The 22209-nt window shown below is 53.6% G+C and overlaps 2 protein-coding genes across 6 annotated transcripts in view; both read left to right on the top strand.

Moving 5' to 3' along the window:
• The first annotated feature begins 2749 nt into the window (after positions 1-2749).
• Positions 2750-16963, top strand: CSF3R (colony stimulating factor 3 receptor). 2 transcript variants are annotated; one of them, XM_028166643.2, is made up of 17 exons: positions 2750-2834; positions 4065-4119; positions 6045-6128; positions 8366-8662; positions 9591-9714; positions 9870-10057; positions 11238-11407; positions 11524-11677; positions 11770-11849; positions 12244-12457; positions 13339-13527; positions 13928-14029; positions 14642-14788; positions 14899-15039; positions 15474-15567; positions 15817-15895; positions 16280-16963. In XM_028166643.2, the coding sequence occupies exons 3-17, from the start codon at positions 6065-6067 to the stop codon at positions 16757-16759; spliced, it is 2523 nt and encodes an 840-aa protein (XP_028022444.2). In that variant the 5' UTR covers positions 2750-2834; positions 4065-4119; positions 6045-6064; the 3' UTR covers positions 16760-16963. The 2 variants fall into 2 exon arrangements, with proteins under 2 accessions (XP_028022444.2, XP_007182602.2); XM_007182540.2 differs by having other exon boundaries at positions 15814-15895.
• A 1889-nt stretch (positions 16964-18852) lies between these two features.
• LOC103000012 (protein OSCP1) overlaps positions 18853-22209 on the top strand; it is a 40123-nt gene continuing 36766 nt past the window's right edge. For 2 of the 4 annotated variants that reach the window (XM_057557236.1, XM_057557243.1), the window contains exons 1-5: positions 18854-19110; positions 19413-19457; positions 20353-20428; positions 21276-21324; positions 21806-21890. In XM_057557236.1, coding sequence (XP_057413219.1) covers positions 18975-19110; positions 19413-19457; positions 20353-20428; positions 21276-21324; positions 21806-21890 — 391 coding nt within the window. In that variant the 5' untranslated portion in view covers positions 18854-18974. Of the gene's footprint in view, positions 19111-19412; positions 19458-20352; positions 20429-21275; positions 21325-21805; positions 21891-22209 lie in introns of all 4 variants that reach the window. The other 2 variants (XM_057557229.1, XM_057557245.1) reach the window with 2 other exon arrangements.

Here is a 22209-nt window from a genome sequence, read left to right as displayed (position 1 = left end):
CCGAGGCTGCAGGCAGAGAAGAGAACGTGGTCTCTGCCCTCAAGGAGCGCACAGTCTAATGAAGGAAGCAGACAGCCAACAGCCGCTGCAGCATTACAGCATCACCAAGGAGGGAGGGCACCCGACCCAGCCCGGAGAGATGCTCAGGGCAGGCAAGGTGCCCAAGCGGGGGCAGGGCCAGGATTTGGCCAGCCGGAGGTGACAGGGGCTCAGCCCCGGAGGGAGGCAGCAGTGTGTCCAGGTGAGGGGTGGGGAGACCTGACAAAGGCAGAGAGAGGAGATGAATTTCTGAGTTCTTGATAAGCCTGAGAGATCCATCAAGGCAGAAACTAAGGCTGCTTTTGCTCACCATCATGCCCCTGCAACCTACTTGAGGAACAAATTTTCTGAATGTTGAACAAAAGGCCCATTCTCCTTCATTAGGAACTGACTGGATGTGACAGTGTGGGGGAGGGGCGTGAAGAATGACTCCTGGGTCCCTGGGTTGGGGGACTTGGGGGTGATATAATTTACCAAGATGAGGTTTGCAGGGACTGGGGACAGGTTTGGTGAAGTGGAGGGAAGATGCATCCATTCAATCGTTCACTCAACGAATATTATGTATTGAGGGCTTCCTATGTGACAGACAGTGTTGAAGACCCTGGAGATAAAGTTGGTTTTGTTTTTGTTTTTTAATTTTATTTATTTTTTTATTTTTTTATTTTTTTATTTTTTGGCTGCGTTGGGTCTTCGTTGCTGCACGTGGGCTTTCTCTAGTTGCGGTGAACAGGAGCTACTCTTCGTCAAGGTGTGCGGGTTTCTCATTGCAGTGGCTTCTCTTGTTGTGCAGCACAGGCTCTAGGCACGCAGGCTCAGTAGTTGTGGCTTGCGGGCTCTAGAGCGCAGGCTCAGTAGTTGTGGCCCACGGGCTTAGTTGCTCTGTGGCATGTGGGATCTTCCCGAACCAGGGCTCGAACCCGTGTCCCCTGCATTGGCAGGCGGATTCTTAACCACTGCACCACCAAAGAAGTCCCTGGAGATAAAGTTCTAAACAAAACAGACTAAAACCCTTGTCCTCATGGAGCTTCCATTCTAGTGGGAGGTGGGGCTGGGGGCAGCCAGTGTCAGATGGTGAAAAGGGTAATATTAGGGGGGAAAGAGAGCTAGAGAGTGAGGGGTGGTTGCAGTTTTTTTAAAGGGTGGTCAGAGAAAGCCTCAATGAGAAAGTGACATTTGAGCAAAAAACCCAAAGAAGGGGAGGGAGTGACCCATAGAGTGATTTGGGGGAAAAGAGTCCAGGCAGAGGAAACAGCAAGTGCAAAGGCCCAGAGGCAGGAGGGAGCCTAACAAGTCCAAGAAATAACAAGGCAACAGAGTGGCTAGAGCACAGCAGTAAGGGGGAGAGTAATCACAGGAGAGGGACCAGGGAGGGAACGGGCCCCGGGTTGAGCAGGGCTTTGTAGGTCATTGAAAGGGCTTTGACTTTGAGTGAGATGAGAGCCCTTGGGAGTTTGGGGCAGAGGATGACATGAATTGACTTCTGTTTGATCAGTACCACACTGGCTGCTGAAGGAACAATAGACAGGTCGGGGGGATGAGGATGAATGGAAGTGGGAGACGAGGGAGGGGGCCACTGCAACGATCCAGGTAAGAGAAAGGATGGCTTAGAGCTGGCTGGTATTGGATTAAGTGATATTTATATTTTCCAATTTTTCATCAGGAAAATATCCAAACATATGGCCAAGTTGAACTTTACAGTGAATACCTATCTACCCAGGATTCTGGTTATATTTTGAAAGAGGAGTCAGTGGGATTTGTTGAGCATGTGAGGCTTCTGGGACACCTCGGGGAGGTTGCTGCAGACAGTTGGATATTTCGTACTGGAACGAGAACTGGAGCCCAGGTCTGCCCCATCACAACAGACTCAGAAACCCACTTTTTCTAAAAAGGATCTATGTTATAGACACTCTGCTAGTCTGTTGGTACCTAATCTTTATTGCATCATAAACCCAATAAACTGTGAACAGTCTGAACCCTCTTTAGAAAAATGCACAGAAAACTTTTTGTAAACAATTGCAGAGGAATTGTGAAAGACATAAAATGTAGTCTGTTTCACTCAATGAAAAAATATTCAGTTTGGCAGAATCACTGTGAGTTGACATTACTAATCTCTAGTGAGCCTGTGAAGACCGGAGCCTCACAGGCAATCCCCTGCCTTGTCGCCAGAGTCCGCATTCCTCTGTGTGGCCTTTGGGCCACAGTAAGGAACATGCCATGCAGAGGGAGTCGGGAGGAAGGTACTGTGTAACAGAGTTCCCTGTAACCTGGAGGACGCCCCTCTGAATATTGGGAGGATCAGGGCCCCAAGTCTAGTGCTAAAAAGGGGCTTAGGGCCGAGCGAGCCTTCGAGCCAGGGTCTGTCTCCAAGTGATGTTCCCCCAGGGCAGCGGGGTGAGGGGGCATGGGAATGGCACCCAGGCGGGTTAGAGCCTGGGCCCTGCCGGCCTCCGAGCTTTGAGGTCAGGAAATCCGGAGGCAGAGGAGGGGGACAACGTTGCCACATCCCTCTGCCCCTTTAAGACCCCCGAGGCAGGAAGGCTGCCCGGGCCCCACCAGCTTCCCTCCTAGGCTCCTTCCTGGGAGGAAGGGGCTGCCCGTGCCAGCTTCGACAATGCAAGGGCGGGAAGGAGGCTGGGCAGGTGTTGCAATCCGCAGCCCCTGCGCCTGTCAGAGGCCGAGCCATTAACGACAGGGCTGGGGAGAGCAGCCAGGCTGTGGCTGTTTTCAGGAACTTGCCTTGAAGAGGAGAGCAGAGACCAGAGAGGCCAGGCGGGTGCCCGGCCGCGGGCTCCAGCGTGAGTAGGGGAGCCCCAGGGAGGGCTGGGCCTTGGGCTCGAGGGGACCCTGGAGTCCCAGTTACGCTCCCCCAGCTCTGTCAAGGGTGTCCGTATGCAGGGGGCCTGGGAGCAGAGCTCCTGCCTTTAGGATTTGTCCCTTGGAACCAAGAGCCCCGGATGCTGAGTTACTTTTCCCAGGGTGCCCCTACTTTTCTTTGCATTGGGGAAGTCACAAACAGACAAATATCTCTTTGAGGACAGATCTGGGCTCAAGAAAGGGCTGGACTCAGGGAAGGGCGTACTCATTGTCTCTCTCTCTGAACCTATGTCTTAGCTGCTCCCGGGCTCCATCCCTGTCTATTTCACTCTCCATCTCTCTTTCCTCCTCAGCCCCTCTCTGGCTTGCCATGCCTCTGAGCTTCTCTCTGTCCGTCTCAGAGTCTCTCTGTGCCTCTCTTTTTGTCTCTCACGGTTCCCTTTGTCTCTTGAATCTTAAAATCTCGAGTATCTCTTGCTTCTCAGCCTCTGAGTGCCTCGGTCTCTGTGTATCAGCATTCTTGTCTCCGGCTCTTTTCTCTCTCCTGCCTCAGTCTTTATCTCTGTGAGTCTCTCTCCATCGTTTTGGTCTGTGTATCTCACTTTCCTACTTTTTCCGCCTGTCTCTCTCTGTCTGAACCACATCTGGGAAGTCCTCTCCCTTTGTTCATTCCCAGCCTCCTCCTCCCCCCAACCCTCTTCCCATGGAAAGAATCTCCACGTGAAGGGGAGTAGAAAGAACAGGCGAGAGAGGGGTGTGAACTGGAGAAGGTTGAGTGTGATGGGAGGGAAAGGAGCGGAAAACAGAAAGGAGGGGGGGTGATGCAGTGACCCCAGGGGACAGCGTGGTGTGCTGGGACTCAGAGAGAGGCCAGAGAGTGAGCCGAGATGGCTGGAGCAAGAGGGGAGACTGGGGGGCCAAGGAGCAGGGGACTCAGAAATGGGGCTTTGAAATGTGCGGTGTGACACAGACAAAAGCAAGGTGGCAGTCCTAGGAGGCTGTGACCACGCAGCCTGTAAGCAGGGGAGGGAGGCACTAAACCATGCTGATTCCACGAGGCGGTGTCCCGCTTTATGGCGCGTGAAAATAACATTGTTATTGAGTACTTCCTCTATGCAGGCTCCGTATTCAGTGCTTTTATCACGGACCATCTCATTTCATCCTCACCACAACCCTGAGAAGTGGGTGCTATTGTTATCCCTCTTTCACAGATGGGGTAACTGAGGCTCAGAAAAGCGAAGTAACTTGTCCAAGGTCACCAAGCTGGTAAGTGGTGGAGCCGGGGTTCAGACCAGGTGGTCTGACTCAGGACTGGGCCCCCAGAGAGTGAGACCATGCTCTACCTGGCCCCAGATCCCACTCAGCTGGGGTAGGGAGCACCCAGGGCTGCCGTGGGGGACCAGGGACTGATGCCAAATGTGCCAACCCTTGGCAACCCTGGGAAAGGATGCCTGGGCCCCTGGGGGCTTGGGGTTGCATTGCCCACTCTGGACAGGAGCCAATGGAGAGAGATGAAGTGGTACTTCGCTGGGCAGGAGGGCTGGGATATGATCAAAAATACATGGAGATGGGCACCAGTGTCCCAAAATCTGGGCCAAGGAGGTTAAATCTTCCCCAACAAGTGGGCATGGTGGATAATCATACTGGCATGCTGTAAGAAGAAAGTTGCCAACCACTGATTGGTAGACTGGGGTGCTCTGAACAGTTGTGCAGGTTTCTCACTGCACAAAGCTGCCCAGCAAGCGCAGGTTGAAATTCAGCCTGTTCTCTAGTTGCCAGGTCCTAGTGTGGGGCTGCATTTGTCCAGAGGAAGGGGCGCTTTTTTCATGATTTGCAAAAAGGTGACTTATGGGCTCGCATTCACCTGGTATCCTGATACCGCAACACGTAAGGATAGACCAGGGGTTTAAGTAAGACCCAGGCAGGCAGGAATAGCCTTGGGTATCTGGGCATTTCTTATTCACACCTCTCTCTTGGAGGGAGAGAAAAGGGAGAGGAGTTTAATTCTTTCTGAGCACAGGGGATCAGCTGAGACACCACCTACATGTATGTGTTCATGTATGTACAGGCTGGTGATTCCCACTGACCTGCCACCAAGAGTGTCAATTAGTGCTGGAGGATCAGGTGTCTGGCCCCAAGACCCCAGTGGGAGCAGAGTGGAAAGGCTGGAAGCCCACCCCAGCAGTAGAAACCTATGCATACTTCCTGAGACTAATGAACTAATTAGAGGGAACTAATGCTCCCTCCATCTGGGCACTGTCGCCATGACCACAGGATGCCTGGTCCCAGAAGGCCTCCAGAGGTCTGTGCCCAGAATTGGGGGTATCCTCCAGCCCACCTTCCCTTTAGCCATCTCTGCGGCAGCCGGCTTCCCGAGGTGTAACCTGTCCTCAGCTACTCTGTGGAGTTGTCCCTTTCTGCCAGGGAGCGTCTCTGACGCTCACCAGCGTCAGAGGAAAGGACTTTGAGCATGGCTCACCCAGGAGGACCTGTCTGGTATTCATGCATGTGCAACATGGACATGCCAGAGAATTAATACCCCAAGGGACAGCCCTTGACCAACGGGGGGCAGGAATTGGTGAAAAAATGTTCCCATTCTCTCAGCCAGCCAAGGGATGAATTGTCCCTTGGGTGGACAGTTCTGAGGCTTGTTCTACATGGCTCCTTGGAAGGTTCCAGCGGGATTGAGCCCCAGTTGTCCATAAATGTGACTGGCTTGATGACGAACCCTTGTGTTGGCTTTCCCTCCTTGCCCATTTCATTCTCCCCACTCCCTCACTCTGTTCCTGGAATCTTCCCAAAATAAACTCCCTGCATGCAAGCCTTCATCTCAGGCTCTGCTTTGTGAGGGGGCAACCCAGCTAAGACAGAACGGAAGTGGAGAAGAATACTGTTCCCTGTGGCTCCTTTCCCTGCTCTCTCCTGGAAGGCAAATAGAATCATAACAGCGGCTGTCACTTACAGAGTCGTCTCCTATGTGCCAGGCACTGCGTGAAGCCCTTGACTTGTATCATTTTGGGTCTTCCTCCCAAAACCCTATGCAGTATAGGCTGTTGTTACCTCCATTTTGCAATGAAACTAGTCTCAGAGAGATCAGGTAACCTGGCCGAAGCCACACTGTGGCAGAGCAAGGACTAAGCTCAGCTCTGACTGCAAAGCCCATGACCTTAACCATCGTCCTCTGCCTCCAGGTGAGCACCAAGCCGGCACTATGGCGGGGCTGGGAGCCTGGAACCTAGCGGGAGCTGCTCTGATCATCCTGCTGTTCCCCAGAAGTGAGTGTGGCCAGGAGCGAGGGCGCCGAGGGGAGAGGGGAGCACAGGGAGAGATGCTGGGGGTGGAGGAGGGAGGCCTTTCCCAGCACTGCCACAGTGCTCCTGGGATTCCCAGAGAATCCCGAAAGAATCAACTGGGCCACAGATGTGGGGTAGCCAGGTTCCCATGCATAGACCTCTGTAGGCAAACCACCACCTCTGAGGAAAAGTGAGAGGACCTGGGCTGGCCAGCCTGGAGAAGGTGGGGAAGAGCCAGGTCTTGTCTGCAAATCTCTGCCGTGTTGTCAGAAGGAACCCCTGAGTCCTGTGCAGCCTTCATGGGCAGCAAAGGGATCAGGGTGGAAGCCGTAAGGAGGCAGCTTTAATCCTGAAATACAGAATCCCAGGGAATTCCCTGGCGGTCCAGTGGTTAGGACTCTACGCTTCCATTGCCGGGGGCACGGGTTTGATCCCTCGTCATGAAACTAAGATCCTACATGCCACATGGCACGGCCAAAAAATAAATAAATAAAATAAAATAAAAAGAATCCCAGGCAGAGCTCTCCAGACTATGGAAACTCTATCTTGATAGGTGGAGAGCCTCCCATCTCTGGGGGTATGCAAGCCAAGGCACAGCAGGGGTCGGCAAACTTTGATGTAATGTTCAGCTTTGCAGGCCACATACAGTCTCTGTTGCATGTTCTTGTTTGTTTTTTGTTTGGTTTGGTTTTTAACCCTTCAGACATATAAAAAATGTTCTTAGCTGGCAGGCCATACAAAAACAGGCCATCCTAGCCCTGCTGTGGAGGACTCAGTATCAGGTGGAGTTTTGAAGTAAACAGTTGGCAAGTTTCCTTCTAGTCTGAAATTCTGAGTCTGTGGAGTAGTAGAAGCCTCCAAGAACTTGCTCTGTGACCCTAAACAAATTGCTCCTCCTCTTAAGGGCTCAGCATCCCCATCAGCAAAATGGGCTGAAGAACACCTGGGAGAGGAGAGAAGACATCGTGGGCAAATGGCAGTGCTTACTCGTTTATTCCATACGTATCCACCAAGGGCCTGCTCTGTGCTAGGTGCTGGGAATGCAGCAATGAGTGAAACAGCCAAGGTCTCTGGCCTCACAAAACCCATGGTCTAGTTTGGGGGACAAACAAGCAAATAATCACACGACTACATAATTATGAAGGATAATAAGAGCTTTGGGAATGTTCAAGGGGCTTGGCCTGGTCTGGTTGGTCAGAACCTGGTCTGGTTCCCCGCAAGACACCTAAATGTTAACCGGGTGAAGGAGGGGTGGGAGAGAAGAAAAGGAGCCCCTCCAAAAGGATCAGCAGGTACAAAGATCTGGAGATTGGAGGGAGCATGGTGTTTTCAAGAAATAGCAAGAAGGCCAGAGTGATGGGAGCTGGAAAAGGATGGTCTGAGCTGGAACCAGGAGGGTTAGGCAGGGGCCAGGCCACAAGGGCTGTAAGAAGGATCTGAGTCTTTATCCTAATCATGGCAGCAAATATTTACATGCCAGGCACTGTTCTAAGTGCCTTACACGTGTTCTCACATCTAATCCTTCCAACAAAACTAAGGTAGGGACTTTTTATCCCCATTTTACAGATGAGAAAACTGAGGCACAGAAAGTCTCAGTGACACATCAAGGTCACATAATTAATAAGCAATAGAACCAGGCTCTAAACCTAGGCAGTCTAGTTCCAACATCCATGCTCTTATCCATCATACCATACTGCCTTTCAGAGGAATAACGTGCCATTGAAGTGCTATGATCAAGATGGGGTAACAATCAGATTTGAAATCTGAAAAGATTGCAGTGGCTGTGGGGTTCCTATCATTCTAACCATTGTTTCACCACTGCTGGGGAGGGGACTAGTCTCCCATCTGGTGGTGTGCTGGGGTTGGCTTGCAAGCGCTGATTGTGTACATCTCTTCCCAGGTTCACATTCAGTGATGTCACACTGGTAGCTTGAAATCAGCCACGGTGGGAATATTTACACCAGGGAAAGCAGCCCAGGCTACAAACCAGGATCTGTTTCTCTCTGTATAGCCAGCTGATAAACATTTACCCACACACCGCTATCTTGATCTCACCCCCAGAGCCTCTCACAGTCCCCATACACACCCTCCCCATTCCAGCGACACGTCTTGGGAGGTAAAGCATGAAGGTAAAGGCACAGAGTCTAGGGGTACTGAATCTAGGAGCCCAGCTCTGCCAGGCAGAGGAGTCACTTATGGCCCCTTCTCTTCCACCCCAGGCCTGGAGCAGTGCGGGCACATCAGCCTCTCAGCCCCCATCATCCGCCTGGGGGATCCCATCACAGCCTCCTGCATCATCAGCCAGAACTGCAGCCACCTGGGCTCGGAATCACACATTGTATGGAAGTTGGAAGCAGAGCTTCAGCCCGGGGAGAGGCAGCAGTACCTGCCGAATGGGACCCTGCAGTCCACCATCACCTTGCCCCACCTCAACCGCTCTCGGGCCCTTCTCTCCTGCTGCCTGCACTGGGGCAACAGCCTGCAGATCCTGGACCAGGCTGAGCTACAGGCAGGCTGTGAGTCCCTGCAGCCATCCACCCACTCTGCCTCCAATGCCCTCCTGCCAATACTAATAAGAACTATTCTTTCTTGAGCTCTTGCTCAATAAGCACTTTAAAGGCACAATATCATGTCATCTTCCCTACCAGTGGGTAGTGTTATTTAGCCCCATTTTGCAGATGAGGAAACTGAGGCTCGGGGAGGGTAAGTGACATGCTAAAGGTCACAAACTAATAAGGATGGAGCCAAGATTTATAACAGGCAGTGTGGCTCGAAAGCCAGTATAGTAACCACTACTCCATATGGCTGCCGAGTAAGACCAAGCCCCCAGCCATAGGAGGGTGTCTCCAGGAAGAACATTCTCTATGAGCTGGGCTTGCTCCCAGCTTCTCCCCTACCCCAGTCTCAGCCTTCTATTCAAACTGAGAAGGATGGATTTGTGCCAAGCCAATGTATAACTAAAAACAAAGAAAGACCAAGGTTCTCATTTAAGAATCAACAACAGTGAAAGCTGACACTACAGAGCGCTCACTATATGCCAGGCACTGCTCTGAGCACTGTATACATAGTAAGTCACTCAGCCCTCACAAGAACCCTAGGGGGTAGGTATATTACCATTACCCCCATTTTTCAGATGAGGAAACTGAGGCACAGAGCCGTTAGGTGACTTCAAGATCACACAGCTAATGAATGGCAGAACCAGGATGAAAACCAGATGCTACACTGTTACTGTCAAAGGGGGCAGAGTTGAGAGGGTTGGAGACTCTGTGGTACTTATCCCTGTACGTGCCTGTAACTTAGCTTCCCCCAGGGCTGCCTCTCTGGGGTCACCCTGCATGGAGACGAGGGACTGACCCAGGGCAAGGAAACGAGGCCAAGTGGTCCCAGTAGGAGCTTTCTGAGTGGTCTTACCTGAAGCCCTCACTCTCCCCACCCCATACACAGACCCTCCCGCCACACCCCACAACCTGTCCTGCCTCATGAACCTCACAACCAACAGCCTCACCTGCCAGTGGGAGCCAGGCCCCAACACCCATCTGTCCACGAACTTCACCCTGAAGAGCTTCAAGTGAGTAGGGGTCTCTACACCAGCCCCCGTTCCTTTGGGTCCTGGGACAGAGCATGGGTAGGACTGTAGGGGTGGGGAGCCAGAGGCAAAGATGGGAGCAGAAGGGAGCCTCGCTTTCTTCCACCGCTTGACACCCAAGCCTGGCTTGTTGGCAGGAGCCGGGGCAACTGCCAGAGCCAGGAGGACCCCATCCCCGACTGCGTGCCTGAGGACGGGCAGAGCCACTGCTCCATCCCCCGCAAACACCTACAGCTGTACCAGAATACGGGCATCTGGGTGCAGGCCAAGAACGCGCTGGGAACCAGCGTGTCCCCGAAGCTGTGCCTTGTCCCTATGGACGTCGGTGGGTGACACTGAGTGTGGGGGAGGGGAGCGACCCCACCATGGGCAGACACAGAGAGGCACTGGGAGGGAAACACAGACCCAGCGGCAGACAATGAGACGCTAGAAGACCTAGAGGTGGAGGAAGAGGAGAGAGAAAAACAAAGTGGATGCAGTCGTAGACAGAGCTATGGAGACCCAGACAAGGACATGGAAGAAACACAGAGGCAAAGAGATACACTCATTAATTCTTTTTTTTTTTTTTTTTTTAATTTTATAGCTACTTTTATTTATTTATTTATTTATTTTTGGCTGTGTTGGGTCTTCGGTTCGTGCGAGGGCTTTCTCTAGTTGCGGCAAGTGGGGGCCACTCTTCATCGCGGTGCGGGGACTGCTCTTCATCGCGGTGCGCTGGCCTTTCACTATCGCGGCCCCTCCCGTTGCGGGGCACAGGCTCCAGACGCGCAGGCTCAGTAGTTGTGGCTCACGGGCCCAGCTGCTCCGTGGCATGTGGGATCTTCCCAGACCAGGGCTCGAACCCGTGTCCCCTGCATTAGCAGGCAGATTCTCAACCACTGCGCCACCAGGGAAGCCCACACTCATTAATTCTTTCAGCAAATTTCTTGACGTGCCCACTCTGCGCTAGGCACTGTTCTAGGTGCTGGGGATACGGCAGTAAACAAAACGGCAAAAATCTTGCCCCTGAAATGTTACATTCCAGTGGGCAAAATAAACAAAATAGAATGTCGGGTAATGGCAAGCATGATGAGGAAATTGAGCAGGGGGACGCGATGGGGAGAGGGGGCTGCGATGGGGAGAGGGGGCTATTGCTATTTCAGGAAGGTGGTCAGGGAAGGCCTCACTGAGAAGGTGACATTTGAGAAGATCCTTGGAGGAAATGAGGGAGCAAGTCACTGGATATCCGGAAGGTAAGTGCTTCAGGCAGAGAGAACAACCAGTGCAAAGGCCCTGGGGCAAGAGTATGAAACAGAGAGAGAAACAGACACATATACAGAGACAGACCTGCAGAAACAGGATGACACAGAGATGAAGAGACACAGAGAGAGACAGAAAGACACACAGATCCCATAAACGGAGACCCAGAAAAGAAATGGAACAACAGACAGGGAGACAAGTGGAAGCTAGGATAGAGCCCAACAGGACTGATCAGAGAAAGGGTCTGACGACCCCTCTCTTGGCAGTGAAACTGGAGCCCCCCACACTGTGGGCCCTGGGGCCCAGCCCTGAGGTGGCCCCGCCCCAGCCAGGCTGCCTGAGGTTGCGCTGGGAGACCTGGAAGCCAAGCCTACACATAGATCAGAAGTGTGAGCTGCGCCACCAGCCTCGGCTTGGAGAAGCCAGCTGGGACCTGGTGAGGTGGAAGGCAACCTCAGGAGTCTGGGGTGGGGCTGGCTGAGGGCAGGGTAAGTTGAGCTGGCACCGAAGGGCACAGAGATCCAGGCTCAGAGCCACGCCCCCCCCCACCAGGTGGGCGCCCTGCCCTCCAGGACCCTCCAGTATGAGCTATGCGGGCTCCTCCCATCCACAGCCTACGCCCTGCAGATGCGCTGCACCCGCTGGCGCCTGCCTGGCCACTGGAGCAACTGGAGCCCCAGCCTGGAGCTGACCACCACACAACGGGGTAAGTGGGTGGTAACAGGCTGGGAGCAGCCATCAGGACCCAGTCTGGCCTCCAGGGCCCTCCCTGACCCTCTCTTTCTGCTCTATCCACAGCCCCCATTGTCAGACTGGACACATGGTGGCGGCAGAGGCAGCTGGACCCCAGGACAGTGGACGTGCAGCTGTTCTGGCAGGTAACCCCCTCTGAAGGCCATCCCTCCACCTCTTTCAACCCAAACAGACCCCTGCAAGCTGGGGCTCAGGACTCCAACAGGTCTGGGAGGCTTGGATGCATTTGTAGGTGATTTGCATGCACTTTGCATGTGCCTAGGAAGCTGGGTAGTGCCCTTCTGGAGAGACTACAGTGGAGGACTCATCTAGTTTGGTGCCTGCTGCATACACCGACTTGCTTTTTCCTTCCCTCCCTCCTAGGACCTGGTGCAGAGGGAAGAAGGGAGAGAGGGAGGAGGGCTGGCTCCCAGCCTGGGGGGCTCAGTTCTTGGGACATGGCCACCCCATCTAGAAGCTCTCCTCCACTCCAGATGAGCTGGGCATCCCCTTATCTTTTCCCCCCTATGCCCACTGCAGCCAGTTCCCCTGGAGGAAGACAGCGGGCAGATCCAAGGGTACCTGGTCTCCTGGAGACCCTCAGACCAGGCTGGGGCAGACCCAATGCTCTGCAACACCACGGAGCTAAACTGTACCTTCCAACTGCCTTCAGAAGCTCGGGAGGTGATCCTTGAGGCCTATAACACAGCTGGGACCTCTCATCCTACCCCAGTGGTCTTCTTGGAGAGCGGAGGTAAAGGGGGCCAGCAGCTAGTAGAGCATGATGGTTAAGCATGTAAATTCGGAGGCTAGACTGCCTGGGTTCAAATCTAGCCCTGTCACTTGCTAGCAATGTGATCTGGGCAAGTTACTTACCCTCCCTGGCCTCAGTTTACTCATCTAGCAAATGGGGATGATGCAGTGTCTAACTCAAAGCATCACTGTGAAGATTACGAGTTAAGACATGTGCCTGGCACAAAGTAACTGTTCCATATGTGTTAGCTATTATTATTATCATTAGCCAGAACCAGGTTAAGCCGGTGGTGGTGCCTACACACACACAGTCTATTCTGCCAAGGATATGGGAAAGAAAGCCCTAAGTTTTTCCAGCTAGAACACAGTCCCTGAGTTAACTGCTCATTCTCAGGGGATCAGCCACTACCAACCCCAGGTGCCCCTGAACATGGGTCCTCATGAAGTGAGACTCACAATAACAATAGCTAATGTTCCCATTTCCCAGCCATGTGACCCTAGGCAAGTTACTTACCCTCCCTGTCTCAGTTTTCTCATTGCTAAGATGGGGACCGTAGTTGTGCCCCACAATGGGACTGTTAGCAGACTCCGTGAATTAATGCATACCGAGAACCACACAGCGTTAGCTTTCATCATCACCAAGCACTACTCCATGCCAGGCCTGTTTCATGTACCACCTCATTTAATCTGCACCATGACCCTACGAGGTAGAAACTTTTATCATCGTTTCCACCTTACAGATGAGGAAACTGAGGCTCAGATGTTGACTTACCCAAGGTCACCCAGCTTGTAAGTAGCAAAGGCCAGATTGAACCCAGGCATCTGGCTCCAGGGCCTGCATTCTTTTCATCTTCATGTCATCGTCTCCTACTCTGTCTCCAGGCCCACCCCTGGGCAGACTCCACACCATGGCTCGAGACCCTCACAGCCTCTGGGTGGGCTGGGAGCCCCCCAGCCCTCAGCCTCGGGGCTATGTCATTGAGTGGGGCATCGGTCCCCCCAGCCCCAGCGGCAGCCCTAAGACCTGGAGGATGGAGCATAATGGAAGCATTGCAGGGACCCTGCTGCAGGGTGAGGCAGGCCTGGGGGGCTGGGCAGGTGGGCAGGGCCCGGGAGAGGGGGGGACATTTTACCTGCCTGACAGTAGGAAAGGGGCGAGCTGAACCGCCCTAAAGAAGCAGATTCCCCAGTCTTTCCTGTTCTTTCACTGTTCTCATCTCACATCCTCAGAATCAGGAAGTCCCTCCTGCAGTCTAACTGGATCCTCTGTTTCCAGCCCTGACTCTGCCACCTTCCTAGCTCTCTCTTCCACTCTTTGCCCCTTACCCGCACCAAATGGTCTGAAGAAGAGACTGCAGAGGCCAGCCCTGCAGAATGAGGTCCAGGTTATCCCTGAAGTCTGAGGTTAGCCCCCGACCATCATCAGAGGCTAGCCCCTAACCAGGGTGCCGACCCTATTTTCTCTCTACAGAGAACATCAGGCCCTTTCAGCTCTACGAGATCACTGTGACCCCCCTGTACCAGGACACCAAAGGACCCTCCCAGCACATCTATGCCTACTCCCAAGAGATGGGTTCGTCAGCCACCAAGCCTTTTCTCAGAATCCCCTCCTCTCTCTCAAGGCCTGTCTAGGCCCCCAAAATCAGGAATACGAGGGAACATTTTCTTCCTCCCCTACCTCTGGCCCAGAAGAGGGTCTCTCTCAATCCTAAGGTTACCTCTGGCTTACACTGGACCCCTGTAGCTGGAAAGAAGTCAGGTGGTGGGGTAATAGAAATTGGGCAGTGAGCACGGCAGAATTCAGGGAGCAAGTTTGGCAAAAACTGATCAGGTGTCACGTGTGATAAAAATTAAACTGAGGACCTGGCATAAACTTAGAGAGTCAGTGGCAGAAATCAAATAATGAACCAGACAAAATCAGGCCTGGCAGAAATCAGGTAGCAAGGCTTTGGAGTCAAAGAAGAGCAGGTTCAAATCCCAGCTCCACCACTTATTAGCAGTCGGTGGGATGCAGGGAAAGTTCCTGGGAAAATGAGGCTTGGACATGAGTCCCCCTGGACTCTCTTCTATCACCCACCCCCACAAAGTGTCCCAGTTCTGGGGTCTGGGGATCCACAACAAGTCCAACTGGGCTCTCCCCGCCGCCCCGCTCCCTGTCAGCCCCTGTACCTCTCTCTTCCGGCAGCCCCCTCCCATGGCCCAGAGCTGCATCTAAGGCACATTGGCAAGACTTGGGCCCAGTTGGAGTGGGTACCCGAGGCCCCTGAGCTGGGGAAGAGCCCCCTTACCCACTACACTATCTTCTGGACCAATGCTCAGGACCAGTCCTTCTGTGAGTCTATCCTCAGTGCCCCACAGCCCCAGAAGGCCAGGGAGGGCGGGTTCAGAAGCCCTGGGGAGGCTCAGCAGCCAGCCCAGACTCACCATTCTCCTCTCCTCCAGACACTGTCCTGAACGCCTCCTCCCATAGCTTTGTCCTCCGTGGCCTGGAGCCTTCCACCTTGTACCATGTCCACCTCATGGCTGCCAGCCAGGCGTGGGCCACCAACAGTACAAGCCTCACCCTGATGACCTTGGCCCTAGGTAAGGGGAGAAGGGGGCTGGCAGGACAAGGCTGTTGGGAGGGTGCCTCACCCAAAGGATCTCCATTTTGAAAGTAGATAAGCCTTGCATGGATCCCCTGATTTGAGGGAGGAGACCCAGCCCTGCCCTTGGATCCCAGTCTGAGGCAGGAGACCCAGCCCTGCCCTTGGATCCCAGTCTGAGGCAGGAGACCCAGCCCAGCCCTTGGATCCCAGTCTGAGGCAGGAGACCCAGCCCTGCCCTTGGATCCCAGTGTGAGGCAGGAGACCCAGCCCAGCCCTTGGATCCCAGTCTGAGGCAGGAGACCCAGCCCAGCCCTTGGATCCCAGTCTGAGGCAGGAGACCCAGCCCAGCCCTTGGATCCCAGTCTGAAGGAGGAGACCCAGCCTTACCTACGTGCACTCTTGCCTCTTCTGGCTTTCCCCTCACTCTAGAGGAGTCTGAGCTGCACATCCTCCTGGGCCTCTTCGGCCTCCTGGTCTTGCTCATCTGCCTCTGTGGGGCTGCCCAGCTCTGCTGCAGACCCAGGTGAGTCCTTTTGAGAGACCTGACACCCAACGAACCCTGCGTACAGGGAAGTGCAGGCCTGAGTGAGCCAGTCTAGGCTCCTCTCAGCCTTGCCAGGCCTCAGGACCCAGGTCTGGGAGTCAGGCCCTCCACCTTCTCCTCTCTGCATGAAGGGGTCGTCCCTTCAGCTGCTGGGAGTAGGTGGGAGAAAGGATGGAAAGATGGGAGGGCATGCCTGACCTAGCCTTCACCCGCCCCCTTCTCCAGCAGGAAGAATCCCCTCTGGCCAAGTGTTCCAGACCCAGCCCACAGCAGCCTGGGTTCCTGGGTGCCTACCATCACAACGGAGGTGAGAACACCGGAGGGAAAGGGAAATGGGGCTGGGGGTTAGGCTCCCACCCCAGGCTCAAAGTGAAGGGGTACCCCTCTGAGGATGAGTACTCGGGCCTTCCCATCACTTCACCTCTTTGGAGCAAAGCAGACCTGAGTGCGAATCCCTACTCTACCCATTCAAAGCCTCAGTCACCTCACTGTGAAATGGGACTAATCCCACGCAGAAGTGCTGGGGAGATTCACCAGACTAAGTCTGAACAGCACATAACACGTGTCAGGAACATATGAGATGCTTTGCATCCTTTGAGTAACCCTTTGAGTTTCAGCAAAGAGCAGCAGGAAGTGGCTGGGGCAGATATCTGAAATGAACCAGGCTCTCACCCCACATCTTTATGTCCAGGATACCTTCCAGCTGCCCAGCCTTCGGGACTCCAGCATGCCGCCCATCACCAAGATCACGGTGCTGGAGGAGGAAGAGAAGAAGCCAGGACCCTGGGAGTCCAATGACAGCTCAGGGACCTGTGGCCTCCCCAGCCTGGTCCAGGCCTATGTGCTCCAGGGGGACCCAAGAGTACCTTGTACCCAGCCCCAGCCCCAGTCTGGCACCAGTGACCAGGTCCTTTACGTGCAGGTGCTGGGCAGCCCCACAGGCCCAGGGCCTGGGCACTACCTCCGCTGCGACTCCACTCAGCCTCTCTTGGGGGGCCTCACCCCCAGCCCCAAGTCCTATGAGAACCTCTGGTTCCAGACCAGCCCCCTGGGGACCCCAGACCCCCTAGTCCCAAACCCAGAGGATGACTGTATCTTTGAGCCACTGCTTGACTTCCCTCTCCTGCAGGGGCTCCGGGTCAGTGGGGTGGAAGGTCTTGGGGGCTTCTAGGGCTTCCTAGAACTCCCCACCTGGGCCTGCTTCTTGATAAGCCTGGGCTATCCAGAGAAGAGGAGGTCAGTAAGCCCTTCACTAAAAAAACCCCAGCCCCAGGAAAGGCAGAAAGACTCCCAGTCTCCCCCTATCTCTGGCCCCTAGCATCCCTCCCCCATCCCCCCAATTTCCATGGGCTGGGCCTCCCACTTCAAAGGCCAGAGAATGCTTTTTCAAGCCCTGCCCACTAGGCTTTTGTACTTGTTTCCTATAATTTCAGTCTCTTAAACTGGTTTATGGTCTGATTTGGTTTGACCTGGTTTTGAGAAACTCTTGAGTGTGCCTGAATCTCTGTTCTTTTTCTTTTCAGAGCCCTAGAAATCGGGGGGAGGGGGGTTACTCCTTAGAATCATTCATTTATTTATTCTTTCCTTAATTCCGTCATTCAGCCAGCCCTCACCTAGCATCTCGGCCCTGTGCTGGCAGCGGGGGTTCCAAAATGACTAGGCTCGGTCCATCCTCAATGAGTTCCCATTCTAGGAACTTCCCTGGCGGTCCAGTGGTTGGGACACCGCGCTTCCACTGCAGGGGGCACAGGTTCGATCCCTGGTGGGGGAAGTAAGATCCCGCATGCTGCACAGCGAGGCCAGAAAAAAAAAAAGAGTTCCCATTCTAGTGATGGAGACTTGAGAAATGACCATTGGGTTTGGTGGCCAGGGTTACCGAGGGAGTCACAGAGAACTGTGGGACATGGGGAACAGACCTCAGAAAAGAGTAACCCCTGTTGCAGAAATGTAATTAAAAACAAAATCTCCTGCCAACATAGAAAACCTCTCCACAAGGGTAGAAGAGGAAGAAAACTTTTTTTTAATTGGATGAGAATTAAACCAGAATGTCACAGGCAATCAGCTCCAGAGTTTGCAAAGATGAAGAGAAATTGTATCTGTTTACACAGCCAAGCGGATACAACTCATTGCATACATTTTCTCAAGATAATCACTAGTCCTCAAGCAAGAGGATGTGACAGCACTATTTGTCACACAGGGGTCATCCTAAATTCAGCTGGGAAATGCGGTAGCCACCTGGGTTTGCTAATTGCCATCAACCAAAGGAAAAATAAATTTCTCATATCTTTATGAGAGGAGGGAGGTTTGCAACTTGGAGCTGGGCACCAGCTGAAGTTAGGCTCCCACCCTCCAGCAGAAACTGGGAGACAGGGGCTCTATCTTTCTTAAAGATATTTCAAAGAGATGGCTCCCAGGTCCTTGAGAAACACATTCCTGGGTTGTAAAACTGGCAAGAGGCTTATTTAGCTTTTAAAAAGATTTACATACATCTCAAAAGGGCAGAGAAAGAACTCACAGTTACACGTATTCTAAAGTAAATGCTCTAAGAAAAGCAAGGGGGAGAAGAGTCTTTCCCTTTTTTGCACCGGGGAAAATTAAGATTTATTTTTCCTACTTTTAATTGGCATTTGTCCTTACACCCCCTCATTTCACAAGTATCAAAGCTGGTATTTCTTGAATGCTTACTATATTCCGGGTGCTTTGCACACAACTGCCTCAGTTAATCCTCTAACAACCTAAAAGGTAGATACTGTTATTACCACTCCCATTTCATGGTTGAGTAAGCACACTGTGGCCCAGAAAGGTTGAGTGACTTGCACACAGAATCACACAGCCAGTAAACGGCTGAGCTAGGATTCCAGCCCAGGGCTGTCCAAAATCACCGACCTTAATCACCACGCTACAACACTGCCAGAGAAGAGGCTGAAACCTAGTTGTTCTTACAGGGGTCCATCCTGCACTCTGGAGGGAGAAGGGGTGGAGATACTAGGTTGGGGGAAGAAGACACGACAGGCCCCAGGGCAGCCCCCAAGATAATCGGGGCCCAAGGTCAGGAACATGGAGTAGGATTAAGGGCGGGAGGCATGCTCAAGAAAACGTGGCATCTTAGAGTTTATACAGCACCTCACGCCACTAACGATGTCAGGCAACGACCAAGCTCCCTCAATCTCGCGCTACTGCTAACCAGACCTCTCCCCTCGACCCAACTTCGCGTCATCACTGAGTCCCGCCTGCCAATCCATCATCTCGGTCCTCATCTGCTCCGGTCTCGCAACTGCACTCGATTGGTCGAGCCTGAGCCAACATGGCGGCGCCCGTATAACCAAGGCCGTACCGCGAAGGCGACAGCGGCCGTGGGGCGGGTCCCTTGGGGGTCAGAAGCCAGCATGCTGAGGGCGGCGTGGAGGGCGCTGAGTTCGATTCGGACCCAGGCAGTGACCCAGGCCCCAGTCCTCGGGCTGCCGGGCGGAGGGTGCGCCAAGCTTCTCTCCGTCCAGCGGGACCTTCCCTCACGTCCTGGAGGTGAGGAGCTGAGAAGCCGCACAGCGGAAGTAGGGAAGTGGGGTTCGGCGGAGATAGAGGATACGCGGGAAGAGGTTAGGGGGGAGGGGGGCGGCGTGTAGCGGCAGGAGAAAGAGTGGTGAGTGGGGAAGAAGTAAGGCGCGGTGGGAGAGGCATGGGGTATTCGGGGTGCGGAAGAAATGGGACTGTGGTTCTCGCAGAGGGGCCGAGACCTTGGAAGAAGGGTAACGCGAGGGCCGTAGACGAGAATCGAGGCTGGACTGTTGAAGGAGAATGTCCTCAGCCCCCTCTTTTTTGTGTAGGTCTCATCCTTCGGGCCGCCCGCGGATATGCCACCCAGAAACCAGGTAGGGGCTCTTGGGTGGGATTTGGGGCAGAAGAGAGATTAGATTGCCTGGAAGGCTTGGGGTGGCCAAGGGGACAGAGGTGTCTACGTGGAGCCACTGGGGGGGAGGGGGGTGCGGGGGACAGGGGTGGGCCGGAGGTCCTGCGAAGAAGCCCACGTCCACCTTATGACAAAGCCGTGGGCCTGGAGGCTGCATGAAGGGCAAGAGGAGGGGAGGTGGAGGGTGGGATATAGCGCTTCGTGTCCGCCTTTCCGAGGGGGAGGGTCTGGTTTCCCATTCCCAGGCAGTCTGCATAGCTGTTCAGATCGCTTACTAAATCTTAGTATTATTTAGTTAGTACTATTTGCATAGTGGCAGAGCAGGGGCTGACTGGAGAAGACAAATTGATCTCTCCCATGCCTCTCCCTCACCTGCAAGCACACACCAAGGCTGAGGGTTTCCTGTGATCTCTATTTGGTATCTACAATTCAGGCATCTTAAAGTTCAGGGTCCCTTCTCAAGCCCCTTATTTCATTCATGCAGTGAGCCAGCGAGCATTAGTTGGGTGTCTGTTCTGTGCTGGGCCACAGACCAGATGTGGGGGATTCACAGGGAGTCGACCTCAGTCCGTCCACAGGAGCACCCATCCTAGCGGGACGTCTGATAACTGTAGAGCCAGACAGGTGTGTGAGAAGTGCAGGCACAGTACAGGGTCTTGGGAAAGGCCACCTACTCCCAGCATGAAATATCAAGGCAGATGCCCACAGGATTTGCAGAGGAAAAACTGAGCCCGGGGTTACCCAGTGCCTTGCTTCAGACCCTGGATGTCTCTGACAAAGTTGGTGAGAAGAGCCAAGTCTGGGAGGATGGGCAGTGAGAGTTGACTCTGGGTGTTTTCCATCCCTCCACTTGACAGTCCAGCCCAGCCATGAAGATGACCCGCTGCCTTCTATGCTGCTCAAGGACTACCAGGACATCCCTGGAATTGAGAAGTAAGCAGGAAGAAATCTCCTTGATGAGGCAGGGGGCCCTGGGAGGATTGGCAAGGAGGGGCCTTCGAGGTAGATGCCTGATATATCTGCAGCTTGACTATGGAACAGGGCAGAGAACTCTAGAAGCCCAGGCATGGTGAGGATGAGTGGGCAGCAGGGGCAGATGGAGCACACCTGCTTGCCGTTTTTGTGCTCTGGGTAAAGACCCTCTACCATGAGATACCAAGGAGGTACCATGCCTCACGGGTGTTTGTAGAAATCTTTCATCTCTTGACCCTGTGAGGGAAGAAATAGTGTCCCCATTTTGTAGATTATCAGACTGCCCAGTGTCATATAGCTCCTAAGGGGCAGAGCTGGAGTTTGAATCCAGGGCTGAAAGATACCAAAACCAGGATCCTCTGCTCAGCCCCTGTCCTGTGCAGTGGGAGCTGGGCAGCCCCTCCAGTCCCTCCCACAGCCCCTCCACCTCCCTCCCATGTCTCAGTGTGACATGAGAAAGAAACAATGATTGTAGAACTGAAGTGTCTCAAGACAGATAGAACCATATTCCAGCTAAAATGGAAATCCTCTTTTTGCTCTCCCTGTGACAAGCCTGAAACACTTGAGCTGACAGCCCCAATTTTCTGTAGTTATCACATCATTCCATGTTCTCAGCCCAGCAAATCAGATCCGTGCTGACTTTGAATCCCTGAGAAATGGCACCCCACTTCCAGAGAGACTCATGTTGTAAAAGGAATTTTCACTCATCCTTGCTTTTCAAACTAAAATGAAAACAGCATTGCTCCCCTTCCTTCATCCCACCCACCCCCGCCGACACCTGTCTCTCATTGCTGTGGTTTTTCCACAGGGTTGATGATGTCGTGAAAAAAATCTTATCTTTGGAAATGGCCAACCAGGTGAGTGGCCTTTGCCAAGCCTTGGCCTCTCTCAGTCCTCTCCTCTGAGACTCCCTCCTACCTTGGTAACACCTCCCAGCCCATGCTTCTCAAGCCACAGCACTTATCCCACTCTCATTCTGTATCCAATTGTCAATACCCCCAGACTGAGCACCTCCAAGGCCAGGACAGTCTTGTTTCCCATTGTACCCTTAGCACCTGACAAACAGTAGGTACTCGATAAAGATCTAACACATGAATGAGTGAGCACGGTTTGGGGACATTCATCCAACAGTCTCCTGTCAGTGGCATTGGCCTTGGGCTCACCTAGATGTGAACAGCCATGTGGTTGGCCAGAGACCATACCCTGATGAGCAGAGTAAAGTCACGCCCTGAGCTTTGTGGCCTAGTTGCTACGACTGTGGCCCTCGCCCTGGAGGTATGAGGGCTAGTTCTTACAGGGTGGCAGACCTCACAGATTCTCGGTCTCTCTCTTCAACAGAAAGAGAAGCTAAAAATCAAGAAAGAGCAGTTGATGAAGAAGGTCGTGGAAAACCCTAAGGACACCGGCTCCCTGGAGGCTCGAAGTTGGTCGGGGGGCCCTTGGGGAGTGGGGGTGCAGGGGAGTCTGCTAGCTGGTACTTGATCCAGGCCCCTCACCTGCAGATACGCTGGTATTAGATGTGGCTTGGTAAAGGGAGAGACGGGAAGGACCAAGGACAGTGAAAACTGGACTCTATCCGTGATGCTGTAGTCAGCGCCCAGGTCCTGCCTCGTACCTCTGTATGAGCTCAGGCCAAGCTCCTCAGGAACCAGAGCTTGTCTCTCTCTCCACTGCAGTTAAGGTGGTGTGAAAGGGCGTGGGGTCAGGGCCAGCGTTCCCACTGCACTCTCTGCAGTGCTCCC

This window comes from Balaenoptera acutorostrata, chromosome 1 (assembly GCF_949987535.1).
Source record: "Balaenoptera acutorostrata chromosome 1, mBalAcu1.1, whole genome shotgun sequence".
In the NCBI taxonomy this organism is placed as follows: Eukaryota; Metazoa; Chordata; class Mammalia; order Artiodactyla; family Balaenopteridae; genus Balaenoptera; species Balaenoptera acutorostrata.
Note: the sequence above shows the minus strand (reverse complement) of the source record. Positions and strands in the feature narration are given on the sequence as shown.

What these genes read in the sequence shown, in the direction of transcription:
- CSF3R (XM_007182540.2), top strand. Translation starts at nt 6,065, where the DNA reads ATGGCGGGGCTGGGAGCCTGGAACCTAGCGGGAGCTGCTCTGATCATC. An exon ending in GCTGACCACCACACAACGGG is followed by an intron (nt 11,678 to 11,769) that starts GTAAGTGGGTGG and finishes CTCTATCCACAG; the next exon opens with CCCCCATTGTCAGACTGGAC. An exon ending in TGCCTACTCCCAAGAGATGG is followed by an intron (nt 14,030 to 14,641) that starts GTTCGTCAGCCA and finishes CTCTTCCGGCAG; the next exon opens with CCCCCTCCCATGGCCCAGAG.